The 27,597-nt window shown below is 42.1% G+C and overlaps 1 protein-coding gene across 9 annotated transcripts in view; it reads right to left on the reverse strand.

Moving 5' to 3' along the window:
- Positions 1–2,309: 2,309 nt before the first annotated feature.
- Positions 2,310–27,597, reverse strand: part of FGGY (FGGY carbohydrate kinase domain containing) — a 418,161-nt gene continuing 392,873 nt past the window's right edge. For 6 of the 9 annotated variants that reach the window (XM_028106807.2, XM_028106805.2, XM_028106802.2 and 3 more), the window contains 2 exons: positions 23,598–23,659; positions 18,244–18,470 (listed from right to left, as the gene is read on the reverse strand). In XM_028106807.2, the coding sequence (XP_027962608.1) occupies positions 18,389–18,470; positions 23,598–23,659 (144 nt within the window). In that variant the 3' untranslated portion in view covers positions 18,244–18,388. Of the gene's footprint in view, positions 2,842–10,875; positions 11,033–11,900; positions 12,036–18,243; positions 18,471–23,597; positions 23,660–27,597 lie in introns of those variants that run through there. The other 3 variants (XR_003609898.2, XM_028106806.2, XR_003609900.2) reach the window with 3 other exon arrangements.

A 27,597-nucleotide genomic window follows, 5' to 3' on the forward strand; every position in this document is an offset into this window, starting at 1 on the left:
TAAAAACAGACACATAGATCAATGGAACAGAACAGAGAACCCAGAAATGGGCCCTCAACTCTATGGTCAACTAATCTTCAACAAAGCAGGAAAGAATATCCAATGGAAAAAAGATAGTCTCTTCAACAAATGGTGTTGGTGAGAAACTGGAAAAAGGGGAACTCTCTTACACTGCTGGTGGGAATGCAAGCTGATACAGCCATTCTAGAAAACAGTCTGGAGGTTCCTTAAAAAGTTCAAAATAGAGGTACCCTGCGACCCAGCAATTGTACTACTAGGTATTTACTCAAAAGATACAAATGTAGTGATCTGAAGGGGCACCTGCACCACAATGTTTATAGCAGCAAGGTCCACGATAGCCAAACTATGGAAAGAGCCCAGATATCCATCGACAGATGAATGGGTAAAGAAGATGTGGTCTATATATACAATAGAATATTACTCAGCCATCAAAAAAATTTTGAAATCTTCCATTTGCAACGGGATGGAACTAGAGGGTATTATGCTATATGAAATAAGTCAATCAGAGAAAGACAGTTATCATGTGAATTTAATTCATATGTGGAATTTAAGAAACAAAACAGAGGATCATAGAGGAATGAAGGGAAAAATAAAATAAGATGAAATCAGAGAGGGAGACAAACCATAAGAGACTTTTAACTCTAGGAAACAAACCGAAGGTTGCTGGAGGGAAGGGGTGTGGGGGGATGGCGTAACTGGGCGATGGGCGTTAAGGAGGGCACGTGATGTAATGAGCACTGGGTGTTATATACAACTGATGAATCACTGAACTCTACCTCTGAAACTAATAATACACTGTATGTTAATTAATTGAATTTAAATACAATAAAATAAAAAATAATATTCTGAAGTTGTTACATAGATTTAAGAACTACTACACATATTTTTAACCCTATGCAACTTTGGTTGCTGTCATTGTCATCATCATTATAATCATAACCTCCTTTTCAAACATCTGCACATTTTTTGGCATGAGCATTGGGCCTGGCACAAGGTGTGTGTTCGATGTTTTTGATACGAATGCATACATATACTATGATTGATACTTGACAAGAACTTTATAGTGTACAAAGCAAACAGTTTTCCAGCCATTATTCCATTTGAACCATATAACAGCCAAGTAAAGAAGGTATAGGAATGGCTATGGTGAGCGCTGTGAAATGTGCAAGACTGTTGAATCACAGATCTGTACTTCTGAAACAAATAATGCAAGATATGTTAGGAAAAAAGAAAAAGAAGAAGATAGCAGGAGGGGAAGAATGAAGGGGAGTAAGTCGGAGGGGGAGACGAACCATGAGAGACGATGGACTCTGAAAAACAAACTGAGGGTTCTAGAGGGGAGGGGGGTGGGCGGATGGGTTAGCCTGGTGATGGGTATTAAGGAGGGCACATTCTGCGTGGAGCACTGGGTGTTACGCACAAACAACGAATCATGGAACACTGCATCAAGAACTAATGATGTAATGTATGGTGATTAACATAACAATAAAAATTTAAAAAAAAGAAGGTATAGGAATGATTACCAACTCTTTTTTTTTTTTTTTTTTTTTTTTTACCAACTCTATCTTAAAAAAAAAAAGCTACCTCCAGGGATTGATTTGTCCAAGTTCAGTAGCAATTAGTAGGTATGGAGTTGCCATTCAAAGTCAAATCTTGAGACTCCAAGTCCCAGCACTCTCCTGGCTTGACTTTCAAACTGAAATTTATGTATGGGGGAAGGACTGAGAATTCCTTAGCATGTTAACTGGTGCTCAGTATATTTTTTAAATATCAAAATAGAATTGGTGTAATTTCTTAAATTAGAGACTCATTAATCTAAACAGATGTAGGCACCACTAAAACAAACTTAGAACCTGAAAGTAATTGAATACATTGTCTTAGGACTAAAATTAGAGGCAACCACAGGGTGTGTGGAACAAAAACAGCCATACTGTTAGTGAACTGTCAGCATCTCTTAGTCCGAAGGAGTGCATAATTATCACAAGAGGAAAGGAAAAATAAACCATAATTAAGCAATGGCTGTAATAGTGTTCCCCTGGGGATAATTATTTTTCTCTATTGCATTCTAACAGCACTACTCTATAGATGATGTAGAAACTTCTCTTTTCATTTTTATAGTTATATTTGATGCGTGCAATTTTGAATTTTGCTTTTTAATAAGCAAATTATTTTCTTCATGTGTTTTACACTTCGTAAACCCTAAGATTTTACATAAGACACTATAAACATCTTTAAACAACTAGTGCCTCATTATTTAACAACAGACCATTGTTTATTCATTTGGCATAATAATCAATAAACATCTAATAACTTTGCGGTAATTAGAGCTGTTCAGAAAAACAGAACTACCTCAGGAGTTCCACGTAACTGCAATCCTCAGGATGAGGCTGGTGGTGGGGCTAAAGAGCAAATTCCTGCTTCAAGTAATAGGATGGGCCTCTTTATATCTTTGTTAATTTTTACAAAGTGTGTAACTGTCCTAATTTCAAAAGAGGTCTTCAATTTACTTACAGTGAAAGTACAGTTATTTATAATAATAAAAAACAACAACAATGCCAGCATTCACTTAAGGTAACTAATCAGTGAAGGAGAAGGAGAGGAGTTATATTTTATTATGAATTCATAGGTCAGGAAAATATGACCGTGTAGAGAAAACATAGTCATGGGGCGCCTGGTTGGCTCAGTTGGTTAAGCGTCTGCCTTCGGCTCAGGTCATGATCCTGGAGTCCCGGGATCGAGCCCCACGTCAGGCTCCCTGCTCAATGGGGAGTCTGCTTCTCCCTCTCCCTCTGCCACTTCCCGTTTGTGCTGTCTCCTCTCCTACAAATAAATAAAATCTTTTTAAAAAACAAAACAAAACATAGTCATGAGTTTTTAGCAACTGAGTAAGAGAGAGAACCATTGTCCCTCATATGAGTGTATGTTATAGATAAGACCTTAGTGAAATCCCAAACCTAGAAAGGTAAGCCTATGTTGTGGCCAGGTGCAAAATTTCCTGGGGGTGACTGCCAGCAGAAAAAAGCTTATAGGAGGTGGGGTGGGCGAGCTGAGGAAGTTGGTGAGGTTCCTACTTCACAAAGTTCTACATTTCTCAGTGAAATAGGATGCATCTCCCTTCCCTATTTAAAACCCTTTGATGGCAACCCATCGCATTTATGAAAAAAATTGAAATTCTTACCATGGTCTTCAAGGCCCTTCATGACCCAGCTTCTGCTTATTTGCGGTCACATTTTCCCTGGATTACTCTGCTCACACCATGATGGACCTCTACCAATTCTTCAAATGCATTGAGCTCCTCCTACTCAGTACTTCTTCAGGTGCTGCTCCTTCTGCCTGAAGTGCTTTCTCCTTGCCCTTCCACCTGGCTATTTTCTATTCATTTGATAGATTTTGGTTTAAGTATCCCTTCTGCAGAGAAGACCACACTGACTTTCACCTCACTCCCTTTATCTTAATCATGCCTTTAATTCTTTTACATGGTATCTGGCATTTTTCTTCATTTCTGGCATTAATAACAACATATTTGTACCTTTTCTCCTTAAAGTTTGTACATGGGTTTGTATACATCCATACATATATTTTCTAGCTCTTTCCACTGAGGGTCTAGAAGTACATCTAGCCTGAGAACTTGGGTTTCTAATACCTTTATCCAATAAAAGGAACCAGGGCTCCTTGGAGAAATAGTTGATTCTAGGGCTAGGGCAGAGAAAATGCAAGGTGAGTCTGGAGCATCTTGGAGTGACAGGAAGCAAGGAAGTGCTTTAAAAATAGTGATATGTGAAAAAGACAGTAGTCAACCTGCAAGAGTCACACAGACCAAAGCTGGAATAGTTGGAGCCAGAAAATAAACAATGATAGTATTGGATTATAACTTAAATAAAATAAATGTCCATGAATCTACACTGATATAAATGATTGAATAAGTAATCAGAGGAGGAGGGACAGATGTTACTTACAGAAGAATCACAGATAATAAATGTAGTTGCTCCCGCCCTCCAGGAGGTAGAACTGCATTCCTCTCCCTTGAATGTGGGCTAGTCTTAGTCACTCACTTCTAACTAACAGAATATGAAAACATAAAAATAGTAACTTTACAGGAAGGAAGTGAGGTACATACAATACCTCAACTAAGTGCTTAAGGTTAACATCACCAGTGGTAAATCATGTTTATAGCGTGTATCCTGGACATGATGTGATGAAAAAGGCTCTTCACCCTTACATTACCCATCCAAAAAATCCATAACTCCCGTCTCTTATGAGAAAATATCAGACAAACCCACACTGAGGGACTTCCTACAAAATACCTGACCAATAATTTTCCAAGGTGTCAAGGTCCTATGAAACAAAGGAAGTCTGAGAAACTGTCACAGGCTGCAGAAGACTCAGGAGATGTGATCATGATATTGTCTATTGCAACACAGTTAATAGTATTGCAGCAATGTGGATCGTTAGCAATGATAAATATGTTATGGTTGTGTCAGATGTCAACATGAGATACAAGGGGAACGTTCTGTGTTGTTTACAGCTCTCCTCTAAACTGATTGCAAAATGAAAAGTTAAAAATCTAAAACTAAGGATGTACTATACGTTGGCTAGTTGAACTTAAAAAAGTTAAAAATATCTTCTCCAACTAAACTATAACTCCATTAGCAGGAGTCATCCTCAGTGATCACTGCTGTATGCCCATTTCTAGAATAGGGGTGCCTGCTGGATAGAACTTTGGGTTCTAGAGTAGGCTGCGTGTTTGATTCCTGGCTCTGTCACTTGTGGACTGTGCTACCAGCAAGTTTTGTAAGCATTCCATTGAAATATCTCAGCTTTCTCATCTAAAAAAGGCATATAAAGTGGTTGTGAGAACTGGAGGCCTTATGTGTAAAAAACATACAACAGTGCAAGTTATCGACGCAATTCCCATTTAATATATCAACATTGAATGAGAATGAATGGTGCAAGGCTTTTTTCTTTTTCTTTTTTGTTTTGGCTAAGAGCAAGTCACAATTCCAACAACATCAAAAAGGGTCTGGAGAAGAGGTTCAGGGGACAGAGTAGGATGAATGGAATGGGGGCTTCATGAGGCACAGTAATGGGTTGGTATCAGGATGGCAAAAGTATAAGGATAAATTGGGGGGTGGTGAAGCCAGGAGCAATGCTGATATGGAAGTATGTCTGAGGGCCTGTGTTTTGATTGGTAGTGAAGGCTGACCAAGAAGAGCAATTAGCCTCACTGGGGTACATTGCCCAGGTGGCTTCTCCATGCTTCCCCGCTTTGCCCTGTGTTTGCAGGGGTCTAACCCTTCCAGCTGCATTTCTCAGCCTCCCACTTCAGCTGGTTTTGGCTGAATGTGGTCAATAGGAGACACGAGTGGGAGACTGGAGAGTAGGAGAAAGGGAGAAGCCAGAGTTTTTCTCTCCTTCCTTCTCTGTCTTGGACAGCAATTCCAGCAGCAGCTACATCTCTTCCATGAACAGACCCGCTGTGGTCTCAGCTTCTGGCCAGGGGCCAGTAACACCACCTTTTCCTCTGTCCTTCCACTCCAGGGTCTTGGTGGCTTCCTTCTGTAATTATTCCCTGGGCTGCCTCTTTGGCTCTCAGCTCGTCCATCGCCTGTATAACTTATCCCTGGTTTTGAAATCCCTCTTATGTATGCTCAAGTGGCTTCTATTTCCTGGTTAGACTGACAGAAACAAAAGGCATGATGGAACTCCCTGTTTTCCAGACTGACCAGAACTCTGGGGAAGGTTTTCCAGTACAACCACAGGCAGACACTGGTTGTGGATTCCTAAGTATCAGTTATACAGTCAGTGTGCCCTGAACTTGCCGGGCTTTGGGGTATTGTGAAGTTTAGAAGAAGGAGGTGCCAGTGAAAGCCTGTTTAGGATTACTCAGACACCACTGCCTTCTGGGCAGTCCCACACAGAACTAACAAATCTGATGGGAGGAGTAAGTTTCAGAATCCCAGACACAACAACAGATCCAGTGACAGGTCCTTCAGGGGCGTTGGTTGAGGAGCCCCTCCTGCTCAGACACATGTCAGGGTACTGGAGCCAGAACAGGGTATCTATACGATTCTAGCCTCTGTAAAATCTGGCTTACTCTCGCTGGGCCTTCCTACAAAAAGATGCTACCGTCATCAGCATTTTGTCTCTGGTATTCATTTAGACCACTCTTCACTTGAGCCCTCGCTCTCTGTCCTCCTCATTTGGCCTCATCTCTTCCATCTGTTTTTCACTTAGCCCTTGGGAATAAGAGCTTGGCTTGGCCAGCTATCCGACCCTTGACCTTGGTATCTCTTCCGGGCCATCATTCTGGCATTTGTCTTCCAGCTTCTCATATATCCAGCACTTTGATGAAGGACTCTGCTGCTACAACCCCATTCAAGACCTCACCATGGTCTCCCTTTTACTTTATTTTACCCTTGAGAATAGGAAACCAAATGAAAGGACAGAAGAGCTGATGATGAGACTGACAGCCATAGTCAGGCTTCAGTAAAGGAAAGAGGGATAGAGACAAAAAGGTGGCTCAGAAGCAGTTCGGTATGATTAGAACCTCGACTCTGAGAGTGGAAGAGGTGAAGATGCATGGGAAATCGGAGAGATTTCTTTTAAAGGAGGATAGTTATAGTAAACAATATTTAATCATAAAGACACACTATAGCTTACAGTGTACCTAATTCATCCCTTTTAACCCTAATCTGACGGTTACATAAACATCCTCATCTATCTGAGGGACAGCAGCGACGACAATAGGTTTTTTTGTTTGTTTCGTTTTGTTTTTTTAGGGTGAGGGGGCTTTAGCTTCTCTACAACTTCCACCAGTTTTCCTCCTGAATTCTTCGATCTGGACAGTTGACATTTTCTCATTCTTATGGAAAGGGATCTGCAAAAATAGTTTTATGCCAAGCCTGTTAGGTTCTCCTTTCTACCATATTGAGTTCCCTAAAAAATTTCTATATAGAAATTCTAGATTCTCTTGAAAGTAGTAGTTTGGGCGCCTGGGTGGCTCAGTCGTTTAAGCGTTGGCCTTTGGCTCAGGTCATCTGCTTCTTCCTCCGCCCCTCTTCTCCCCCCCATCCCCCCGCCCCACCCCGCCCCGGCTCGTGCTCTCTCCCCCTCTCTCGAAAAAAAAAAAAATTAAAAATTTTAGAAAGTAGTAGTTTATGTCTATCAAATATTGATCACTACACTTAAATATATATATTTTAAAATGCTATCATTAGGTACCGTGTATTTAAAACACTACCATTCAATGATTCGGAAGAACCAGTGGTCTTATGCTGTAGTCTCATGTAAGTCACAAATCATATATGCCTTCTTTCCATCACCTGTAAAAATAGATCTGGCATTATTCACTTCCTCAGAGGTGGCTATTTGATGAAGAATAATGAAAATCTTTATCACTACAGGCTGAAACTGAGCTGTTATCTGCTCAGCCTAGACAGCAGACCGTTTTTAGCTAAGAGTCAGAAGGAAATATCTGAAGTGTTATATTGTGAAGAATGGGTTTTGCATTCATGCAGATCTGGTCTGAGTCTTGGCTTCCCTATGTATTGGCTCTGTGACCATTGGTCATTTATTTAACTTCTTTGTGCTTCAGTTCATTCATCTATAAAAATACAGATAATAGTATGTCCCTTACAGTGTTTTTTTAGAGGATTAAATAAATAACACTGTCTGATCTGGTATGTCTGGCATTTAGTAGCTTGTTATTTTTGGTGATGGTGTTTTTAAGTGTATTTCCTGAAGGATCTTCTCTCTCATTCCTGTTCCACAGAGCCCCCTCCCAGAGACAGCATGAGGTTGGAGCCATACTTTAGAATTACTTTGGCATTTTCAAACATAACAATGACAGACCACATCCCAGAGCAATTCAGTGAAAGTCTCTGGAAGTAGATAGAGTTCAAGCTCAGCAGGTAATTCTAATATGCAGCTAGGAGTGAGGATCTCTATACCAGAGGAACCATGGATCTGAATTTGGATGATGTGATGGTTAATTCTATGTGTCAACTTAACAGGGCCATGGGATTGCCCAGACATTTGATTAAACATTATTTCCTGGTGTGTCTGTGAGGGTGTTTTTGGATGAGATTAGATCTGTCGACTGAGAAAAGCAGACTGTGCTCCTAAATGTGGGCGGGTATTATCCAATCTCTTGAGGGCCTGAACAGAACAAAAGGGCAGAGGGAGAATTTGATCTCTGCTGGACTGAGTGAGCTGGAACATTTTTCCTCCTGCCCTCCCACTGGGATTTATACCATTGGCTCTCCTGGTCCTCGGGCTAGAGTACGCCACCAGATTTCCTGAGTTTCCAACTTGCAGAGAGCAGATTGTGGGACTTCTCAGCCTCCATAATTGTGCCAGTCAATTCCTTACAATACATTGCTTTACATACACATATACATTTATTATGTATATATACATGTGTGTGTATATATATATATATGAATATATCTTTATCTACATCTATATATACTATTGGCTCTGCTTCTCTGAAGAACCCTAATACAGATAACATTCTTATGATCCTTTGTGCCTCCAAATTTGAGTAAACAACCTATTCTTCTTCTCTGGTAAGAAACACGAACCTCCATTTCCCTAAAAGCAGTAGTCATAGTTGGGTATCACCCTAGATTCAGGTCCAGGGTGGAAGGATTTGGCCAAATATATTTGTATAAATATATGTACAGTATGTTGCAGCGTTATCTAGTGGATAAGTATAAATTAAGTCATGTCTATATTTAGGGACCACTCATGGATATTTACATATTGTGATATGTGTATATTAATCCATTATAGTCATTGCTTTTTTGATGCAAAAATTTTCCTATCTTTGGCCAGTAGAAAACCCTTCATGTTGGTTCTAGTATTATTTTAATATGACCTAATAGTCTTTGATAGCACTTATCCAACATTAACTACTATTATTAGTAGTTATACTTACTGGTACATGGACTGTCATATTCTTGAAAATGAAGGCTGTGATTAAAATAGAGTCTGAGAAACAATGACGTTTAAAACACCAAGTTAAGTTTTTATACAAATGCCAAAGGGTTATGGGGAGAGTAAAATAATAAGGAAATGCTTAAAAGGGGCACACATTGTTATCTCATGCTACATTTTCAGTCATAAAGGATTTTTTTTAACCACTTCCCTACCAACTCAATCACCTTTATAACAAAGTCAACATTGTATTTATTTCCTGTAGATTTTATAAGCTCCCAGAAGTTTCCTGGTAAGCCCCTGTATTAAAAAGAGCAGGTGATATCAAGGCCAAATGCGTGTTCCTGACATAAATAGCAGGAAGTCTATGAAGTGTTTGTTGTACGAGGAGCAGGATTGAAGCATGTGCTTGAATACCTATAAGCACAATATGTCCCACAGCGCTAGAGAACACCTGTGTAGAACAGCTAAGCCATATGTTTCTGAAATCATACTTTAAAAATTACTAAGTAGAGGTCAAAAAGGAAAATGCACATTTGCTTAAAAAATAAACATGTGTTTGCTATTAACATAACTCTTCATGGTTTCTTCAAATCTTTTTAAATTGTAACAAGTTTTTGTCTTGTAGTATATGCCAAAATGTCTTCTAAAATCATGAAAGTACTGAAAATCTTAGAAGCATATTGTCAAAAGGATGATATTAAAATTTCTGTACGATATTGGACTTCAACCAGCACGTCTTTAATGCAACTCATGAAATTCAGTATTAAAAACTCCATGGGTCACAAAGGAGCCAATGTTAGATCTATTCTTTGATATTTGCTTAGTCTCATGCAAAGAACTTTCTTCTCCTTTTAGCCAAAGGCTTAACATTATGTTAAGGTGATCTGTGATGTCTGTGTGCAGGAAGGGGAGGTTAAGAGGGATGAGGGAGCTGTCTTCAGCCGGCTCTATGTGGCTAGGGAGTTTCCTACCTGGAATATATAACAGATGAGAGGAAGATTTAAAAGTTAGAATAAATGGAAATACTAACTTTAAAAAGATCACAAAGAAATGCAGGATTGTATTATTGGTATTTGACACTTGCTATCCCAATAGTTTTGATTTATGGTGCTTCTAGAGCTACGATTTAATTTAACTTAAAGGATAATTTAACTGAAAGACTTCTTACAATGTATTTCCAAATTGAGGTCTTCTTTGAGCCTATTTTTAATGACTAGCTGAGACACTGATAATTAGTAACATTCATTTGTAAGACATTATTCGATAAAGCAGTGAATATAGTAAATTGATATAGTAAAGTAGTGAATAGCATTTTGTTTCTATAATTAGGTAAAGCAACCAAATTTCATTCAGTAGCCATTAATTTGCTGAGTAAACCTCCTATTCACAGTTAACATGAAAGAAAACATTCATACAACTCCGGTCAAAACATTATGACCTCTTGGTTAATTAGGGCCCAAATTACTGGAGTGGTTCTATATGAGTACAATGAGATGCTCTGTACAAACCTTTGATGGAATAAGTCTGGGATATGCTTCACAACTTACCTCTCTCTTGGAGATTCACGATGCACATAGCATATCAAAAGACTATTCTAAGATATTCTGTAGTAACAAAGCCTATTGAACTCACTGTTTCCCAAACTTAGTTGACCATGGCTCTTTTTTCCCAAGGAAAACCTATCATTATTCTGGTAAAACATGTTGGCTTCCCTGTGCTCCCTGATTTCATTGGAATAGCAGCATGCCCAGTCCCAGGGCCTCATGAGGTCTCTAAGCCAGCCTTGGCAGTCCCTAGTGACAGGCTGGTGATGCACAATCTGGTCAGGGAGACCTAAGAAGTTCACTTAGATTAAAAAAAAAAAAAATGTGGTGGCATGGAGAGAAGTTTTTATTATGCTTTGGATGCTGTTACCTGAAAAACAGGATGCCTCGAAATGTTGCAGCATATCTCAATCAGGAAGTGACAAACTTGAGGCCAAAGCCTGGGGGAACTGAAGGGTAAGAGCTTGGATCTCTGATGGGATGGTTGAAGCCACAGGTCAACTTGAAGACGGCTTGTCTCCATATTTCTTATAAAGGAAATAAATATCATATAAGCCACTGTTAGCAGATCCTGGCAATGAAATGCTGCCGATTTCCTGTGAGGCTGAGCATTCAGTGCATGCTTGTGGGGAAAGGACACATGACGGGCTGTTGAGGGCTCAGACCACAAGGACTAATTTAGCTACAAGTCTTTCCCGATGCGAGACTGAGCCTGTTGTTCTGATCATGGCGAAGGTGGCCTCATAGGGGTCAGTGTGGCTCACATAGTATGGGGTGTATCAGTCAAGACAGAACAGATTATGCAGAGGGAAGAAACAACTTTAAAATCTCCGTGTTTTCCACAACAGAAGTTTATGTCTCACTCAAGCTACATGTTCATTGTGGGCTGGTGGGGCACTCTGCTTTGAGTCATCTTCACTGTGGAACCCAGGCTGAGGGAGAATCCCCACTTGGAACATTGCTAATTGTTCCCGTAACAGAAAAGAAAGCTCTGGGGATTCACGCTCTGACAATCAAAGACTTGGTCCCGAACTAACACCCACCATCTCCCACAGCTCATTAAACAGAACTGGTTACAAGATCCCCCTTAACCACAAGGGGGCCAGGAACAGGAAAGAGAAAACACCGCCCCCCCCATCAACTGCTATCACTCACATCAGAATGGATGGCATAGCTATAGAAGTTTCTAGTCAGAAAGTATGCTTGAGTACCTTGGATTCTTTCTGGGAGGTTTGTCTGGGCAAAAACAAGGCCCAGGTTGTTGGCTAGAGAATTATAGGGAACTGGATTTGGCATTTGCTAAATGTTAAATGTATCAGGATTCCATCCAAGCAGCCTAAAATTCAAGGCAGGATTCTAGTCCTAGGAGAACTGGAGGGCCAATGAGACACCTACCCTTGGTTTCTGTTTGCTGAGTGCAGGGCGGTAAGCCTTCCATATGATTTCACTTGAGACAGGACTTCCTGGGACCACGTAGGATGGGAGAGATGATTTCAAGTCAGAGAAGCAGGAAGGAGAATTTAAGCAAACCTATGGTTGAAGGAAAGCCAGGGAGAGTTTCAAAAGTCAAACTTGAAGGAAGTAGTCAGGTCAGAAAAAAGAGAATAAGTAAACAAAGCCTGAGCTCAGGAGGCCTGCAGGTGTAACATGTAACGTGAAATGTAACGTGAGGTGTGGGTTTTGACGAATGGCTTAGGAATAATGTAGTGAACCATGTGACAGGACTCATCATTTCTCTTGCTTCGTGACTAGCAAAGGATCCTGGCACAATTTTAAGGGGTCATGCTGGATTTGACAAATATTTATATTTTAGGGGAGAAGTCTATGATTTAGTGAGGCTCCAGGCGCCCAGGGGCTAAGGGCAAAAAGGTGAATTCCACACCCACTGGCAGGAAGAGTTGGGGCTGGTCTGAACTGGATACATATGGCCTGCCTCAGTCTGGGTTACCTCAGGGATAGAGCAGAGCTGAACCTTCCAGCAGAAGACGTTCAGTACCTATAGCTTAACAGATCTCAGAAAGGCAGGGCTGGACATGCAGGGCTTTCATCATTTCTGGATGAGCCTTTCCAGACAGACCTACGTTCCTGGCATCCTTGGGCCTCTTGAAGTGCCCATCAGCTCTCTGCTCATTGGCACTGAGCTTGAAATTTCTGTGAAATCTCTTTCCGTGTATGTCCTCTCTCTCTTTTGAGCCTAACGCTGGCCCCTTTGTGCGTCAACAGGGACTGTTCCGGATCTCTTGACGTTGTACAAGCTCAATAACTGGTTGGTTGTTGATGACGGAACACAGAAGAGTTACTCATAGAAACTGGATATGAAGGCGTCCACCTTGACCTGAAGCAATGCTTCTAGAAATCTGCTAATGAGAAAAATGGATTGGTTGAGGAGAAAAACTGGCATTTGTTGTACTTCTGTTTTATTTGAGGCACTGTGCCAGGCCCTTCGAAACATCATCCCATGTATTCCTCACATCAGCCCTGAGGCAGATTTTCTTTCCTCCTACGTTATAGGCTAAGAAACAAAGATGCACAGGTTAACTCGCTTGTGTGAGTTCACATACCACGTCAATTACTAAGTAGGGAAGCTGTGAAGAAGGACTCAGTGACTCCATGGCTCAAGGCTCTCTCACTTTACCACTCTGCTTGCCAAGAGAAATAACATAGTACTTTGATCAACCAATGAGCATCAGAAGGGGCCTCCTAGATATTTATACATCTGCTAAAGAAGGGAACCGTGGAGGAGAGAGCAATTAGCAAACTAATGAATCATTCTCTGTTGCACAAATAAGCTAATTGAATTTATTTAGGAAGAAGCAGTGGAGTCATGCTGCCTCCGTGTTCCAGCCACACAATCCTAGGCCAGTCACTTAAACTCTCAGAGCCGTGGTTTTTGTCGTTGTAAGATGGGATCCCACTCCTTGCCAGGCCTCCTTCACCAATTTATTACGAGGAGTAGCTGAGGTAATGTATGCGCAATCGATATGAAAACAGCAAAGACATATTCCAGCGGGACGCATCATCACTGGCTTTGTCGAAATATCAAACATTTTCCACTTCAGATGTGTTAACGTTGTACAGCAGGAAGCCAGGCTTACTGCAGATTTTTAATAAGAAAACACTTCTAATGAAGGCTTGGGGCAGGACTTAAGTAAATAAAAATAGGGTCCTTAGAAACACTTATTTTAATATGTAATTTTAAGTGATCTTCTGTGCAGAATGGAAATTGACCGTAAGATCCGGGTGTGTTAATGATACAGAAACCTGAATTTATTAGTGGTAATGTTTGTTTTTATTTTAAGTTATTTTTGTTTCGTGACTTCGTACAGTTGTCAAATATCCAGAAGCACTGGGTAGAACATTCTTTTTAAAAATGTCCTTTTTCTTTTTAAGTTCTCCCTCTAGAAACTGGAAAAGGGGGGAAAAGCTTTTTATATTTGACTCCCTCCTATTACTGTCAGTAGCAGTTAAGTGAATTTATGGAGACACAAGGCAGCACAAAGATTCCTCTGTGATTCATCAGAAGGCCCATCTTAAGTATAATTACATTACACAGCTCCACTCAGTCATTAGTTTCTTGTTTAGCGACAATGTCCTTCATTTTAAATCCTTTGATGGTAATTATTTGTAACTATGCCCTTGAATTTTGAAAGCATGTGTACTGTGGCCCCGCTCAACAATGGGTATTTCTAAACTAGGACGCAATTGGCTTCCCCTGAGGGACCATACGGGAAATGGTCTGGAACAACACTGAAAATTTGCAAAAGGTTTCGGAGCTTGAGCTACAATCCAGAACGAAGCTGTGTGGTTATCCGTATGGGTGTGCAATAAAAACCTAAAAGCAACTTGTGAGGTATAAGGCATGATTTTCTTAACCCTTAATGGACGATGGCCCATTTTCAAGTCTTTGGCATTGCCCAAATGAAGGCACAGTAACATGTATCATAGATTGGCCCCAAAGTAAGGTACATGTGAGATATTTCTAGTTCTCCTAGTCTTTGTGCAGAAAAATATCTTGTGTTCATGTATTTATTCATTTATCGAGCACCGGGTGTGCTGGGCACTGTTTAGGTGCAGAGGACATAGACCCTGAGGGAGTCGGTGCCCCACACAAGAGCTCACAGGTCAGTGGCAGGAGGGACAAACAAACAAACCCAAAGAACCCGATTATCCTCAGGCCTGGGAGAAATAGCGGATCATGTTAACATTTCAGCTTCTTCCCAACACCTGCTGATTTGGCACCTCCTCACAGCTGGGAGTTTCCAGGATGTCCTACCATGTTTTTACTGCTCCCTTTGGAACTTCTACCCCTCTATCCCTCTACCTCCCAGTGCAACTGGCAACCACATGGACGATGCTCTGCATATAAAGTCCAGTGCCCAGTCTGGGTCTCCCTAAGAGAGGGCATCCTGTCTAGATGCCTCATTTGACCCTAGACGCCCAGCAAACTGTGGCGTGGGGTCTGTGGGTTATGGCAGCTCTGCACCATGTCAGACCATTCTGCTGTTCTTGTCTTTTATTTCCCGCTTCCCTTTCCCTGCTTTTGTTCTCTTGGGCTCTTTTGAAAGCCACATTTATGTTCTTCACATATGGCAAGTATTTTTGGTCAACACTAAAAACCTATACAATGTGTTCCTTGGCAGAAGGATTTGTTAAGCAACGCTGGCTTCAACTTGAAAGAAAAGCTTTCAGTAGGCAGCAAAACAAAACAAAAATCCCACAAACCACTCTGGCCACATTGTAATTCTTATTCATAAAAGCAAAATATACTTACCCTTCACATGTGTGCATTCAATAAAGCCCCCTTTCCCAGTGCAAGAAGGTGAGTGTTGGAGTCATTAAAATTTTTGTTCTCAAGCCACACATGGTTCTAGAAATCCACATAGACACTTACATTTTCCTACCACGCTGGCTTTAGAGTAGGGACCAGAATTATTTCCTTAGGAATTAACCCTCCTGCCAGATGGCCCAAAGAGAACACTGTAGAAGTGGTATTTGTGGAGTGCCTATTACCTGCAGGGCACCATGCCAGGGACCTTACATATAGGTTTCTCACTGATTCCTTACCCCTAACCCTACAAGGTAGATAGCAGGATTATCCCATCGATGGACAGGGAGACTGGGGCCTGGAGGTTAAGAATCTTGCCCAAGATCTTTCAGCCCTTCTATCAGGCTGCTCTTCGCTGTTGAGATGCCAGAGGCTTCCTAGTGTTCCCATAATCTTTGCCTCATCTGTGTATATTTTCCTTTCTCTATAAAGCCGGGGGAACCCACGGTCAGGTCCGGGCGGCACAGCAGTTGGCCCTGGAGCATAGGGAACCCACAGCATGCACACTGGAGCTAAAGAGCAGGTGCCGGGGCAGAATTCCTCTCCAGCTGCCACAAGGGGGTGACCCCCAAAGCTCTGCCTCAGGGAAAATCTGAAGTTGAATACTATCTCTACCACTGGGGGACTCTGGACAAGCTGCTTATCTCTCTGAGCCTCACTTTCTCAGCTGGGATGTGAGGTTAGTGCTGCCTGCCTCTCAGCACTGTAGTAAGAGAACACAGAGGAAGACAGGTAGCAATTCTTCAGTCCCCCGACCTCTGTGCTCCGGCCGCGCACACAGCTACTGCATTCACTCCTGCTTTGCCAGAGCAGGCCCAGGCCCGTCCTAGGGTCGGAGTCAGTGCCCATCAGCTTTAGCAGTAGAAGCCTGTCTGGCCGTGGTCCTGACCTCCTGCCTGAGCCCTGCTCTTCCCGACTTTTCCTCTGAGGTGCTGAGTCTGACTCTCCAGTCCTTCTCCATTTCCAGCCTGAGTGCTGGCTGAGGTCTAGCTGAGTGAGCTCACCCACACCTACCTTCAACCTGGGCCGTGTCCAAGATGTCGATACCCTTTGGCTACCACAGAATACCATTGTAGAGCTGGCCTTTGCAACTGGGTGGGGTCATCCTACTCAGTAACTTTTATTGTTAGTATTCTGAGCATCTTCTAGGTACCAGGCCCTGCAAAAGTTAGGCACGGCCCAGGCAGCTGAGCTGAGTGCCTTACGTATATCATCTCTCTGAATCCTCACTATCATCCTGTAAAGTAGGAACTATTAATATCTTCTTTTTAAAAATGAGGGAGCTGAGTCTTAAGGAAGGTTGAGGGTCTTTCTCAAGTCACACAGCTAGGAAGAGGGAAAGCCAGGCCCTGAGTCCTGAGCCTGGGCTCACAGCCCCTACACCACGCTGCCATCCCTTCTGTCAACCCTCTGCTACTTCCTCCTTTTCTGGGTGTTGGGTCTTCTTTACGGCAGCAGCAGGGACCCTCTTTTATGGGAGGGTCTCTTACAATGTCCTCTGATGGCTTTCACTTGTCTCTCTCTCTCTCTCATTAAATGGGGACCTCTGGGCCCTGCTTTCATTTAACACCTGGGCTCCAGTGCTTTGCACAATACCTGGCACAGAGTAAGTACTTCAAGATGTTTGTTGACTGACTCACAGTGACCTTTTCCCCCTACTTGCTGAAGTCTGTATGTCCTCTCTCCAAACTCATCTGACTTACCACAGCTCTAGAATCAACATTAGTGGTTACTCTTGGGTCTGAGATGGCGTGTGAGTATGTGTATACATATGTGTATGTCTGTGTGTGTTTATGCATGTGTTATGGTATCAGTGAAGGAACTATCTTTTGTTTTTTTTTTTTTCAAATACTTGTCTACATCAAAAGCTTTTAGCCACTGTGTTTCTTTAGTTTCCTTTAATCTGGAAGCTTTCCATAGCCTTTCTTTGACTTTATGACATAGACATTTTTGAAGAACATAGTCCATTAAAAAATAGAATGCTGCCCATTGTCAGTTTGTCTTTTTTTTTTTTTTTTTTTTTTTTTATGAGTAGATTCAGGCTATGCATTCCCAGCCAGACTGATGCTGTGACCTCAGGCTCTCACATCTGTGGGCCCATGATGCCCATCTACCCATCTGAAATTAATTTTGATCACCCAATCAAGATGCTGTCCCATTTCATCCTTGTATAGTTAATGTCATTTCTCCTCTTGTAACTAATAAACGATCCGTGAGGAGACATTTTAAGACCATACATACATCCTGTGACTTGTCAAAATTCCGTCCCGGATCCGTTCACAATTCCTACCTGTACCTATTTTTAATATGATGATTGCAAGATGAGAATTCTGTCATTAAATGCAATATCTGGTTCTAGACTGGATCCTGTACGGGAAGGGAAAAACTGCCCTGAAGCACTTGGAGTTATTGGCAAAATTGGAATACGAATAGAAAATTAAAGTGCTCTATAAAAGTTAAGTCTATGGAAATTCACTCTCAAACAACTCAAAAATTCATGTGTGTGTATATACATATATGTATCCGTATATATGTGTGGAAAGAATGTACAAACAATATAGCAAACGGGGTGAATGGGAAAAGATAGTTGCGTGGGTGTTTCTGGTTATCATCCCCATTCTTGCCACTTTTCTGTAAGTCTGAAATTGTTTCCAAATAAGAAGTTAATAAGCTTTCGGCCACCTATAAAATAAGCATTAGATTTCCTACCTACAGCCATGCAAGTCTTTCATTCAATGGCTGACACTGACTCAGTCAACAAGTATGAGCTTCGCCTGGACCGACTGAGCCCCAAGCTCTAGTGGTACAGGAAACTCTCTGACCCCACGTGAAACTTCTGTCTTTCTGGTGGTGTCTGCAGAAACTGCCAACTACATAGTGGTGGTACTTTGAAATGGAAGACTCTAGTTCCGGTTGTACATGTCTCGGTTGTCTTTATTAAAAGACGATACAGAAATGATAAAGTGATACCTAAAGGATCTCGGATATAAGATGAGAGAACAGAGGTCCCTGATGCAGTGACGCAGAACCTTCTGGCACCGGCACCTGCAAGCTCTCTTCAGTCTCCTTTCATGATTGCTGCATATTCCTTCTGGTGTTCAACCAGCTTCAGGAATACTTGATATTTCTTGTCATAGTATCTGTGGGAGAAAAATGAATATGTTAAATGATCTCAGATAAAACCGTTATGCAGCTTCCCCTTATATTTAGAAGAACAGGAATGTATCCCTTATGGTTGGCCAGACATCTCCCATTTTCTGAATGCTTATAGCATCCTGAGCAATGGATCGGCATGATTCATAGCTATTATCTGTAACCTACATGGGGTGTTATTATCCTCATTGTAGAAGTAAAGACATTTGCTCAGAGAGGCATATCTAAAGAAGTCTAGCTCAACACCGGCAAGGCTGGAATGCAAACTGAGGTCTGTCTGACTTCACAGCTTCTGCTGTGACATACTAAAAGGGCCCAGGCTCAACACAGGCCCTTTATCACTCCCAGCTTCAATAAATATGTCAGGTATGACTAGTCCCAGGTTTGATGACTGGTTTAAAAACCACAGCCTGACCAGGGATGAGACTGAACATTTTCATCACCCTTTGTGGATTCCACACCTATGTTTCCTTTGCAGACACCTTTATCTGGAAGTAAAACCCCGTGAAAATGTCCCTAATGTTTTCCCTGTAGATGTGTCCTGCGGTCCAGCATCCCAGAGTGGACCTTGCTCTCGCTCTACTCTCTGTCTGGGTCCTGGTAGACTTGTTATCTCTGCACCTGTTCAAATGTACTTGGGCCCTGAGACAGAAGGCAGAGCAGCCTGAATTTGAAAGGGATAACAGCAGCTAGAACAAATTATATGTGAATGCTTGCAACTTTGTCCTTACTCCCCTTGGGTGGGAGGAGCTGACGTGGGGCGAGGGGTTGATGACGCCAGTTTAGCATGTCTCAGTAGATTCTGGGATGTTCTGGAAAGGAGTCCTCAGGAAGGAGTTTTGGTGCAAGCTTGTGAATCAGAAGAAAGAGATTGCAAAAGCAACCCTGGGTATACACAGGGACTTCTTGTAACATGGAGAGCTAAACAGATTAATGAGTTCTACCTTAACCATGCTTACAAATACAGAGTCAAGAGGTGAACTCTGAAGCCTGGGTTTGAATCTCAGCTTGGCCAATACTAGCTGTGTGACACTGGGTATGTTACTCAATCCATCTGCGTCTAAATTTCCTCACCTACAAATGAGAATTAGAGGACCTATCTCAATAGAGCTGTTACATGAATTAAATGAGGTAATGCGTGAAAAGTGCTTTGAACAGTGCCTGGATCTTAGTGTTATCAGTGCCAGTTATGGTCACTACTTTTTAAAAAAAATTAATATTCCAACAATATCATCAATCTTTTGTGATAAGTAGTTTCCAGTAAAAGCCGCTCTATGGGCTTTTATTTATTAATCATAGAATTTATTAATTTATTAATCATAGAATGATTCTGGAGACAGAAATTTTCTCCTTCTAATGATACTCTATGACAGTTTAACATTACTACTTCTTACGTTAGATGAGATGGATTTCCTCACTCTGGAATCTCAAAACTGCTTGAAGGAAGCTTGGGTCAATAACTTTCTCATACACTTGAAGATTTCCCATTTTAATCTGACAATTTTGCAGCAATATTTGTTCACTGGTCTTATTCTTTGTACAGTGAAGAAGCATTGGCTTTGCAGGCCAAGAAGTCTGGGTGACTTCGGGCAACTACTTTAGATGGTGGGAGTCTCAGTTTCCCTGCTGTAAGAGGGATCATAACCATACCTACATCATAGAGGGACTGGATTTTAGACACGAAATACTTTGTGAGCTGTCACGTGCTCACAAATAGGGACTGAGGTAGTTTTTATATTCTTCCATAATTCCGGAACACCAAGATGGTGTTGGATAGATGGATAGACTGCATTTTTCCTTGTTTACATGTGGAAAGCTGAGGTCCAAGGCACATTTCCCCCCTCTGGTTTTGTCTTTTTTTCAAAAAATTTTTTATCATAAAATACACAGAACATAGGGGTGCCTGGGTGGCTCAGTTGTTAAGCGTCTGCCTTCGGCTCAGGTCATGATCCCAGGGTCCTGGGATCGAGCCCCGCATCGGGCTCCCTGCTCGGTCGGGGAGCCTGCTTCTCTCTCTCCCACTCCCCCTGCCTGTGTTCCCCGAAGGCAGACGCTTAACGACTGAGCCACCCAGGCACCCCATAAATAAAATCTTTAACAAAAAAATACACAGAACAGGAAATTTAGCCATTTTTAAGTGTACACTGCAGTGACATTAAGTACATCCACGCCGTTGTGCGACCATCACCGCCTTCCATCGGCAAACTCCCTTCATCTTGCAAGACTAAAACTCTGCACCCAGTAAATAGTAACTCATTCTCTTCTTCCCGCAGCCCCTGGCAACCACCAATCTACTTTCTCTCTCTATGAATTTGACTCTAGGTACCTCATAGGAGTGGAATCATACAATATTTGTCCTTTCGTAACTGGCTCTTTTCATTTCGCATCACGTCTTCAAAGTTCGTCCATGTTGTGGCATGTGTCAGAATGTCCTTCCTTTTTAAGGCAGAATGACTTCCATTGTATGGACACACGACTTTTTCTTTATCCGTTCACCCGCCAATGACCACTGGGTTCCTTCCGTGTTTTAGCTACTGTGAATAATGCTCTGATCATGTGTGTATAAATCTCTTTTGAGATCCTGATTTCGGTTCTTTGGGGTACATACCCAGAAGTGAAATTTCTGGATCACGTGGTAATTCTATTTTTAACTTTTGAGGAACCACCACAGTGGTTGTTATCGTTTTACATTCCTACCAACAGTGGACAAGGGATCCAATCTCTCCACATGCTTGTTGATCCTTGTTATTTTCTGTTTTTTTTTATTGTAATCAACCTAATGGGTGTGAGGTGGTATTTCATTGCAGTTTTTGACTTGCATTTCCCTAATGATTAGTGATGTTGAACATCTTTTCATGGGCTTATTGGCCATTTGTACATAATCTTTAGAAAAATATCTAGTCAAGACCTTTGCCCACTTTTGATTTGGGTTGTTTCTGTTGTTGTTATTGAGTCTTAAGAGTACTCTGTATATCCTAGGTATTAATCCTTTATCAGATATATGATAAACAAATATTTTCTCTAATTCTGTAGGCTGCCTTTTTACTCTGTTGATAGTGCCTTTTGGAGCACAAATTTTTTTTCCAGGGCACTTTTAAGTGACTACTCTGAGTGCACAGATAAATTCGGTCTAGACATAAGGATGAGATTTGGGATCTTCCTAAAAAGCATATTGAACCACGGTCACCAGATTATGCTCTCTGTGATCCTGAATTTTAAAATCCACTGAATCCCCTCTCTTCCAAATTCTCCCCACACTCAGTCAGTGGCTTCTGTGTAGCACAGACCTCAGTAAATGTCTCATATAGATAATAATGTGATTTGAGGTAATGAGATGCTGAAGAGAGTCATTCAGAAGGAAATGCTGTCTTTCTACTTGTAAACCTTGGGGCTGCCTGTAGATGGTGCCAGAGCACCACGTGTGCTGCCTCCACAGAGGAGGGCTCCTGGTGACTGAGAAGTTAAACATTCTTTTCAAAAGAACATGTGGATTTACTGAAGGAACTTAAAAATAGACTTCTCTCAAACGTCTTGGGAGGGTCAGCAAAGAGATGGAGAAGAATAATCTGTTTCTACAAAAAAAGGAAGCTGCTAGCGTAGGGTCCCAAGGCCATTGGGAGCTCAGACCTCTCCATGTTCCTGACTTGAGTTCCCCCCACATAATGGCCTGCCTCTCTGACCCCAGTATTTAGAGAAGGTTTTATATTCAGAGGGTTAGCAATCCAACTCCACTTGGAGACCTTCTTTAAGAAAAGGAAAAGAAATTGGATTGCTTTTTCCATGGATATTTCCAATTCTGTTAAATACCAATCACGCTTTGGTGGGATCAACACCTTTGCCTGTTATAGGAGGTGGAATTTGTTTTTATGCTTAACTTCAAATACAATTATAAAGTCACTTGCACAACTGTGCTCCATTTTTATTTTTAAAATTTTTTTTATAAAGACTTTATTTCTTAAGTAATCTCTATGCCCAGTGTGGGGCTCAAAACTCATGACCCCGAGATCAAAAGTCACATGTTCTTTAGACTGAGCCAGCCAGGCACCCCATCCTTCCATTTTTAAACTCACTACCAATGGCTTAATATAGGTCTTTTTCATCTGTCACTAGGTTATTGAAAAAGCCTTCTGTGTGGCCGCTCTGCTTTTACCCGTGGGCCTTCTAATCCATCCTCTGAGAGGATCTTTCTAAAATCTGCATCTGGCCAGGTCCTACCACTGCCTAAAGTTCAGTATCCCCCATCTGCCCATGGGATGAGGTCTGAAGTCTTCAGCAAGGCCTCAAAGTTCCTTATGAGATGACCCCTTCCACCTGCCCTCCTCCGAGTTTCACCTCCTGCCTGTCCCCAGCTCATACTGTGCATTTCAGAATTCTGAGTTGTTTACAGTTATCTGAACGTGGCATGCTGTTCCCACCTTTACAGCTTTGCATATGTAACTCCCTCTACTGAGGATGTCCTCCCCATTTCTTTTAAGCATTAAAGTCAGCGTAGACTTCATCTCCTCTCAAAAGTTTTCTCTCACCCCTACATGGTCACATTCCTTTCTTCCTTGGGCTACTTTGTTACCTGGTAATACTCCTATTGTAGAACTTATCCTTTCCTTCTGAAATGATCTATGTGCACACGTAAAACTATGTCTCATTCTCCTGTAAACCCTGTTTCTAGGCAAATTAGCATAATGCTGTGAATATAGCAGGAGCTCAAAAAATTAGTATTTTGTGAATTGGGGTTAAAATACTGATCAAGGTCATGTTGTAGTTCTCAGTGCCAAGTGATGCAAAGGGCAGGACAGACAGATGCTACTGTGTTCTTTGATGGAAGATATAAGAGATCCCCATTTCAGAACAGACCAGATGTACTGCTAATGACCTAGGGGAAAGAACCCTGCTCTGGGAGTTCAGAAGTCTGTATCTGACCCCCAGGTCTGGCCCTACCTAGCTCTGTGACTTTAGGTAACAAAGTGACATCATCCCTCTGGGACTCGGTCGGTCGTATCAACTATTAAATGAAAGAACTGGATTCCTGGCCCCCAAGGTTTATTCTAGCTCTCCAGTTACATGTCTTTGTAGGTCCTCATTCCTCAGCACGGTGCATATAAAAAATACAAACTTACCTTTTATCCTCAAGTCTGGGAAGCACGACCTTCCCAACTTTGCTCATTCTTGCCATTGCCTCCTGTCAAATGGAAAACAGAACACAAAGAGCTGAGTTGGAAAGCTAAGATCAAAGTGAGGCTTGTCACAGGCAAGAACATTCTAATTAGCATTCACTTCCCCTTGGGGCACCTGGGTGGCTCAGTCCTTAAGCGTCTGCCTTGAGCTTAGGTCATGATCCCAGGACCCTGGGATCGAGCCCCACATCGGGCTCCCTGCTCAGCAGGAAGCCTGCTTCTTCCTCTCCCCCTCCCCCTGCTTGTGTTCCCTCTCTCGCTATGTCTCTCTGTCAAATAAATAAATAAATAAAATCTTAAAAAAAAAAAAAGAATTCACTTCCCCTGAAGATGTTCAGTGAGTCCATTTTTTAATTTTTTCAACTTATTCTCTTTGGTAGTAAGAATAAAACCCAATGGACATTAAAAGTTACATCTATGACCACACAGCCTGGACTTAAGAAATGATTCAGTATTGAAGGCTCCAGGGCTTAACCAACCCCAACAGCAAAGCACAATTGTGATCACCTGCAGGGAGGGGTGGGATGAACTTATTTTGTCTTCCCATTACCTGGACTTGAGGGCTTAAGAAGGCAACACAATCAGCCACTAAGCGCATTGTTTACTTAAACTCAAGATAACTATAACTGAATGGAACCCACTTTGCACCTGCTATTTAGGGATAACATCCTTAAGACCTCGTCTGTTCAATGTAAGTTCTTTTTCCTAAAACTGTGAGCATAGATGTGAGGCCTCCGGGCTGAGTCTAATTTAGTTGAGTTGTGGACTTCAGGACATTCTTGTCTTTACAACGGGGCAATCGGGCAGACAGCGAATGGCAGTCCGCGTGGCCGTGGCCGATGTGTACGGCATCCAGATCAACCACAGCTTGCGTGGGCTCCGTTACAGGAATGAGAGGGCTCGGTTTCCTTGGGCAGTCTCCCCAAGCTGGTAAAGCAATGGAAAAGTTAGGGGGAATGGAGTGAACCCAAACTCTGGAGTCCGACCGACTTGACTAAGGAGAGGGCAGGCAATGGCCTGCTCCGCAGACAGGCCTGCCTTAGGAACGGATATTGAGCTCTTATTGTTAAGGATGTAGTCATCCTGGGGTCACATATGTACAACCTCTTATTCCACATGTTTGTTAATTACTCATATGTACCAGACATTATGTTAGATTTGCATAAGGCATACTCTGTGTCTTGGGGAAACTTATACGGTAACTGGGGAAGACATAATTTATATATTATTTATATAAATTTATTTATATTTACATACATATATATATTCCATATATTATTTACCACTGACTCCCTCCTGGTATGCCACGTCTTTACTGGTGCATGCGTTCCTTATCTTCCCTCTCACTCCTTGCCCTCCCCAGAATGCCAGCTACTTGAGGCCAGGGGCTTTGTCTACTTACTGCTTACTCAGCACCTAGAATATTCATAAAATAAACCAAGCCCCTTGTATGTGTCAAGAGCAGCATTCAACAGAAAACAGAGATGAAGATTGCATGGGTCCTTTCACCACGGGGCTCATCATAGAGTGGAAGAGACATTAACTGTGATCAAAATAGAGGGTGATAAACACTTCGCTAGAAACAGATAAATATCTTTTCAGTAGTTATTCAAGGATTAGGAAACTTGATACTGTCTCATCTGCTAATCACTTACACATACTTCCACTCTGGCTAGGATGTTCTACCAACTCTTTCCCAAGGATGGCATGAACATTCTGAACGAGTTCTCTGGTTTCCCAGCTCTCAACGGATTTAAAAGTGCTGACTAGGAATCAGAGATGCTGAGGTTAGCAAGCACAGTGACAACAGAAAGAAACGGCAGTCTTAAGAAAGGAGGAGATTTTCTAAATTATGAAAAATTACTGGAAAGGAAACCACGGTTAAAAGAACTAAAAAAGGACAATCTGGGGCCATTTTGTGGAGGGATGAACAGCCAAACACATCTTGAGGTTGCTGCTACTGCACTTCACAAGGATATTTGAAGGGCTCTGCTCACCCTGTGTTTTCCTTCACAGACTAAGTTTTGATTCCCTTCAAGTGAGCCCCACGTCTTGTGGAGGCGGCCTCAGCGATCCCCAGCGTGCACTCTGCCTGCCACACATTCTCTTGCCCCATCCTTGCTGCTTCTTTCAGAGTAGCACTCTGCAGGGTTTCCAGAGGGGTTCTGCCTCTTCTACCTCCTCAGACTCCTGAAAATGCCCTAGGGAAATACTCCTCTGGGTTGAGCTGACGCCTCAGCCCTGAGACCACATTCTAGGGCTGCTTTTGTGGGTAGGACCCAGGAAGCTTGTGTCATAGAAGGTGCTCCACAAATGTCCCTTCCCTTTCCACTGAAACAGATGTGTGGACACACGGCAGATGGTAGGGCTTTCTTCCTTTCTTCACATTACCTCTCCTGTTGTTTTGTGTGTGTGTGTGTGTGTGTGTGTGTGTGTGTGTTTTAAATAAATTATTGGGAAACAAACATCGGCACTGGAGATTTCAAAGGTTTAAAAAAAGTTCTTTTGTTCCCTAAAAAAATACAGATTTAAACATTAAACTTAGCTCAGGTATTGACTCTACTGACGAGGCTTTTTCTGACTCATCCCTGCTGCCTGCCTCCCACCTAGACTGAATTATTTGCTCCCACAGCAACTTGAGCTACCATCTATCCTAGCATTTATGACATGGCACCACAATTTTCTGTTAGCATACCAGCCTCCCCGACTAGACTGTGAGCTCCTTAAGACAGGAACTGTTATAATTATTTCCACTGCCAAACTCAGCATCTGGTATATCGTGTGCACTAAGGGAACGTCTACGGGATGAATGAACTTAAGGGTCAGACACGTGACAGAATGCTAAAATGGACGTTTTGGCTGAGATCTAAAGTTGACAGATATAAGATACCAAAGTGAGCTGGAAACAGACCACCCTGAAGAATTTGTAAAAAGGGTGGTTGAGGACCCATTAATCAAACTCTTAAACCTTTTATCCACATGGAAGGACAGAAAAAGAAGGTTTTTTTTTTTTTTTTTTTTTTTTTTTTTAGGAGCGAACTGTTGGTTTATTGTGCATCAGGCCTACTTCCAGGGGAGGGGTGAGAGGAGTCTTCACAAGTCAAGAGAGCAGGGCTTCACTGAGAACGGGGAACCTGATATGTGTCCCTGAGGCTGTGCGATACAGTGGACGGAGTGGGATGCCCATGTGGAAGAGAAGGGCCGGCTGGCAGCTTCAGTGTAGCAGTGAAGGAGCCCGCACCGGGGTCAGCCAGCACTGCCAGAGTCTGTCAGACTCCAAAACGCATGACTGGCTCCCATGGACCCTAGGTGGCCCACATGTGAGCGAGCTGCCATGGATTGTCTCAGATACTGTCCAATATGGCCACCTCATGAGGCAGAGGGAGTCTGCATAAAGAAGCTTGAGATGACCTACTCGGTTCTTGGGAATGAAGAGTAAACAATCTCCTAGAGTAGCATTAACAAGGACATGATATGATACGTGGGAGGCTTCCAAAAGTAGAGGATTTCCAAAAAAAATCTATGATGGACCCTAGCTACAAACACCTAGTAGGCGAAGGGAACTGTTCAGATAAGAACTTTCTACACCCCTGACCTCTCTTCCCCATACGCCCTCCAACTACCTCAGAGGAACAAGGAAAAAACTGAATCTGCTGGAGAGGGAGTAAGTGGGGAGGAGAGAACACTGATCAGAGCTTTGTCCTCGCACCTGCAGCAGACCCCAGCTGGGGAGTGGGGAGAGCTCTCATCTTCAGATGGAAACTCATGTGATGATTATTACATATTTCTTGATAACCTAATTTCTGAATTTGGGCCATGTCTCACAACTTAAGGACACCATAAAACTTGTGTTATCTAAGACAGACTTTGTACTTAATCTAAGAAAGCAATGGAACTACCAGAATTTTTAACCAGGGCAGAGAAAAACTTGTTCTACTGCACA

The sequence above is a fragment of the Eumetopias jubatus genome, unplaced genomic scaffold (assembly GCF_037043125.1).
Source record: "Eumetopias jubatus isolate StellerSeaLion01/CBP00866 unplaced genomic scaffold, mEumJub1_p1.0 scaffold_4, whole genome shotgun sequence".
Classification (NCBI taxonomy): Eukaryota; Metazoa; Chordata; class Mammalia; order Carnivora; family Otariidae; genus Eumetopias; species Eumetopias jubatus.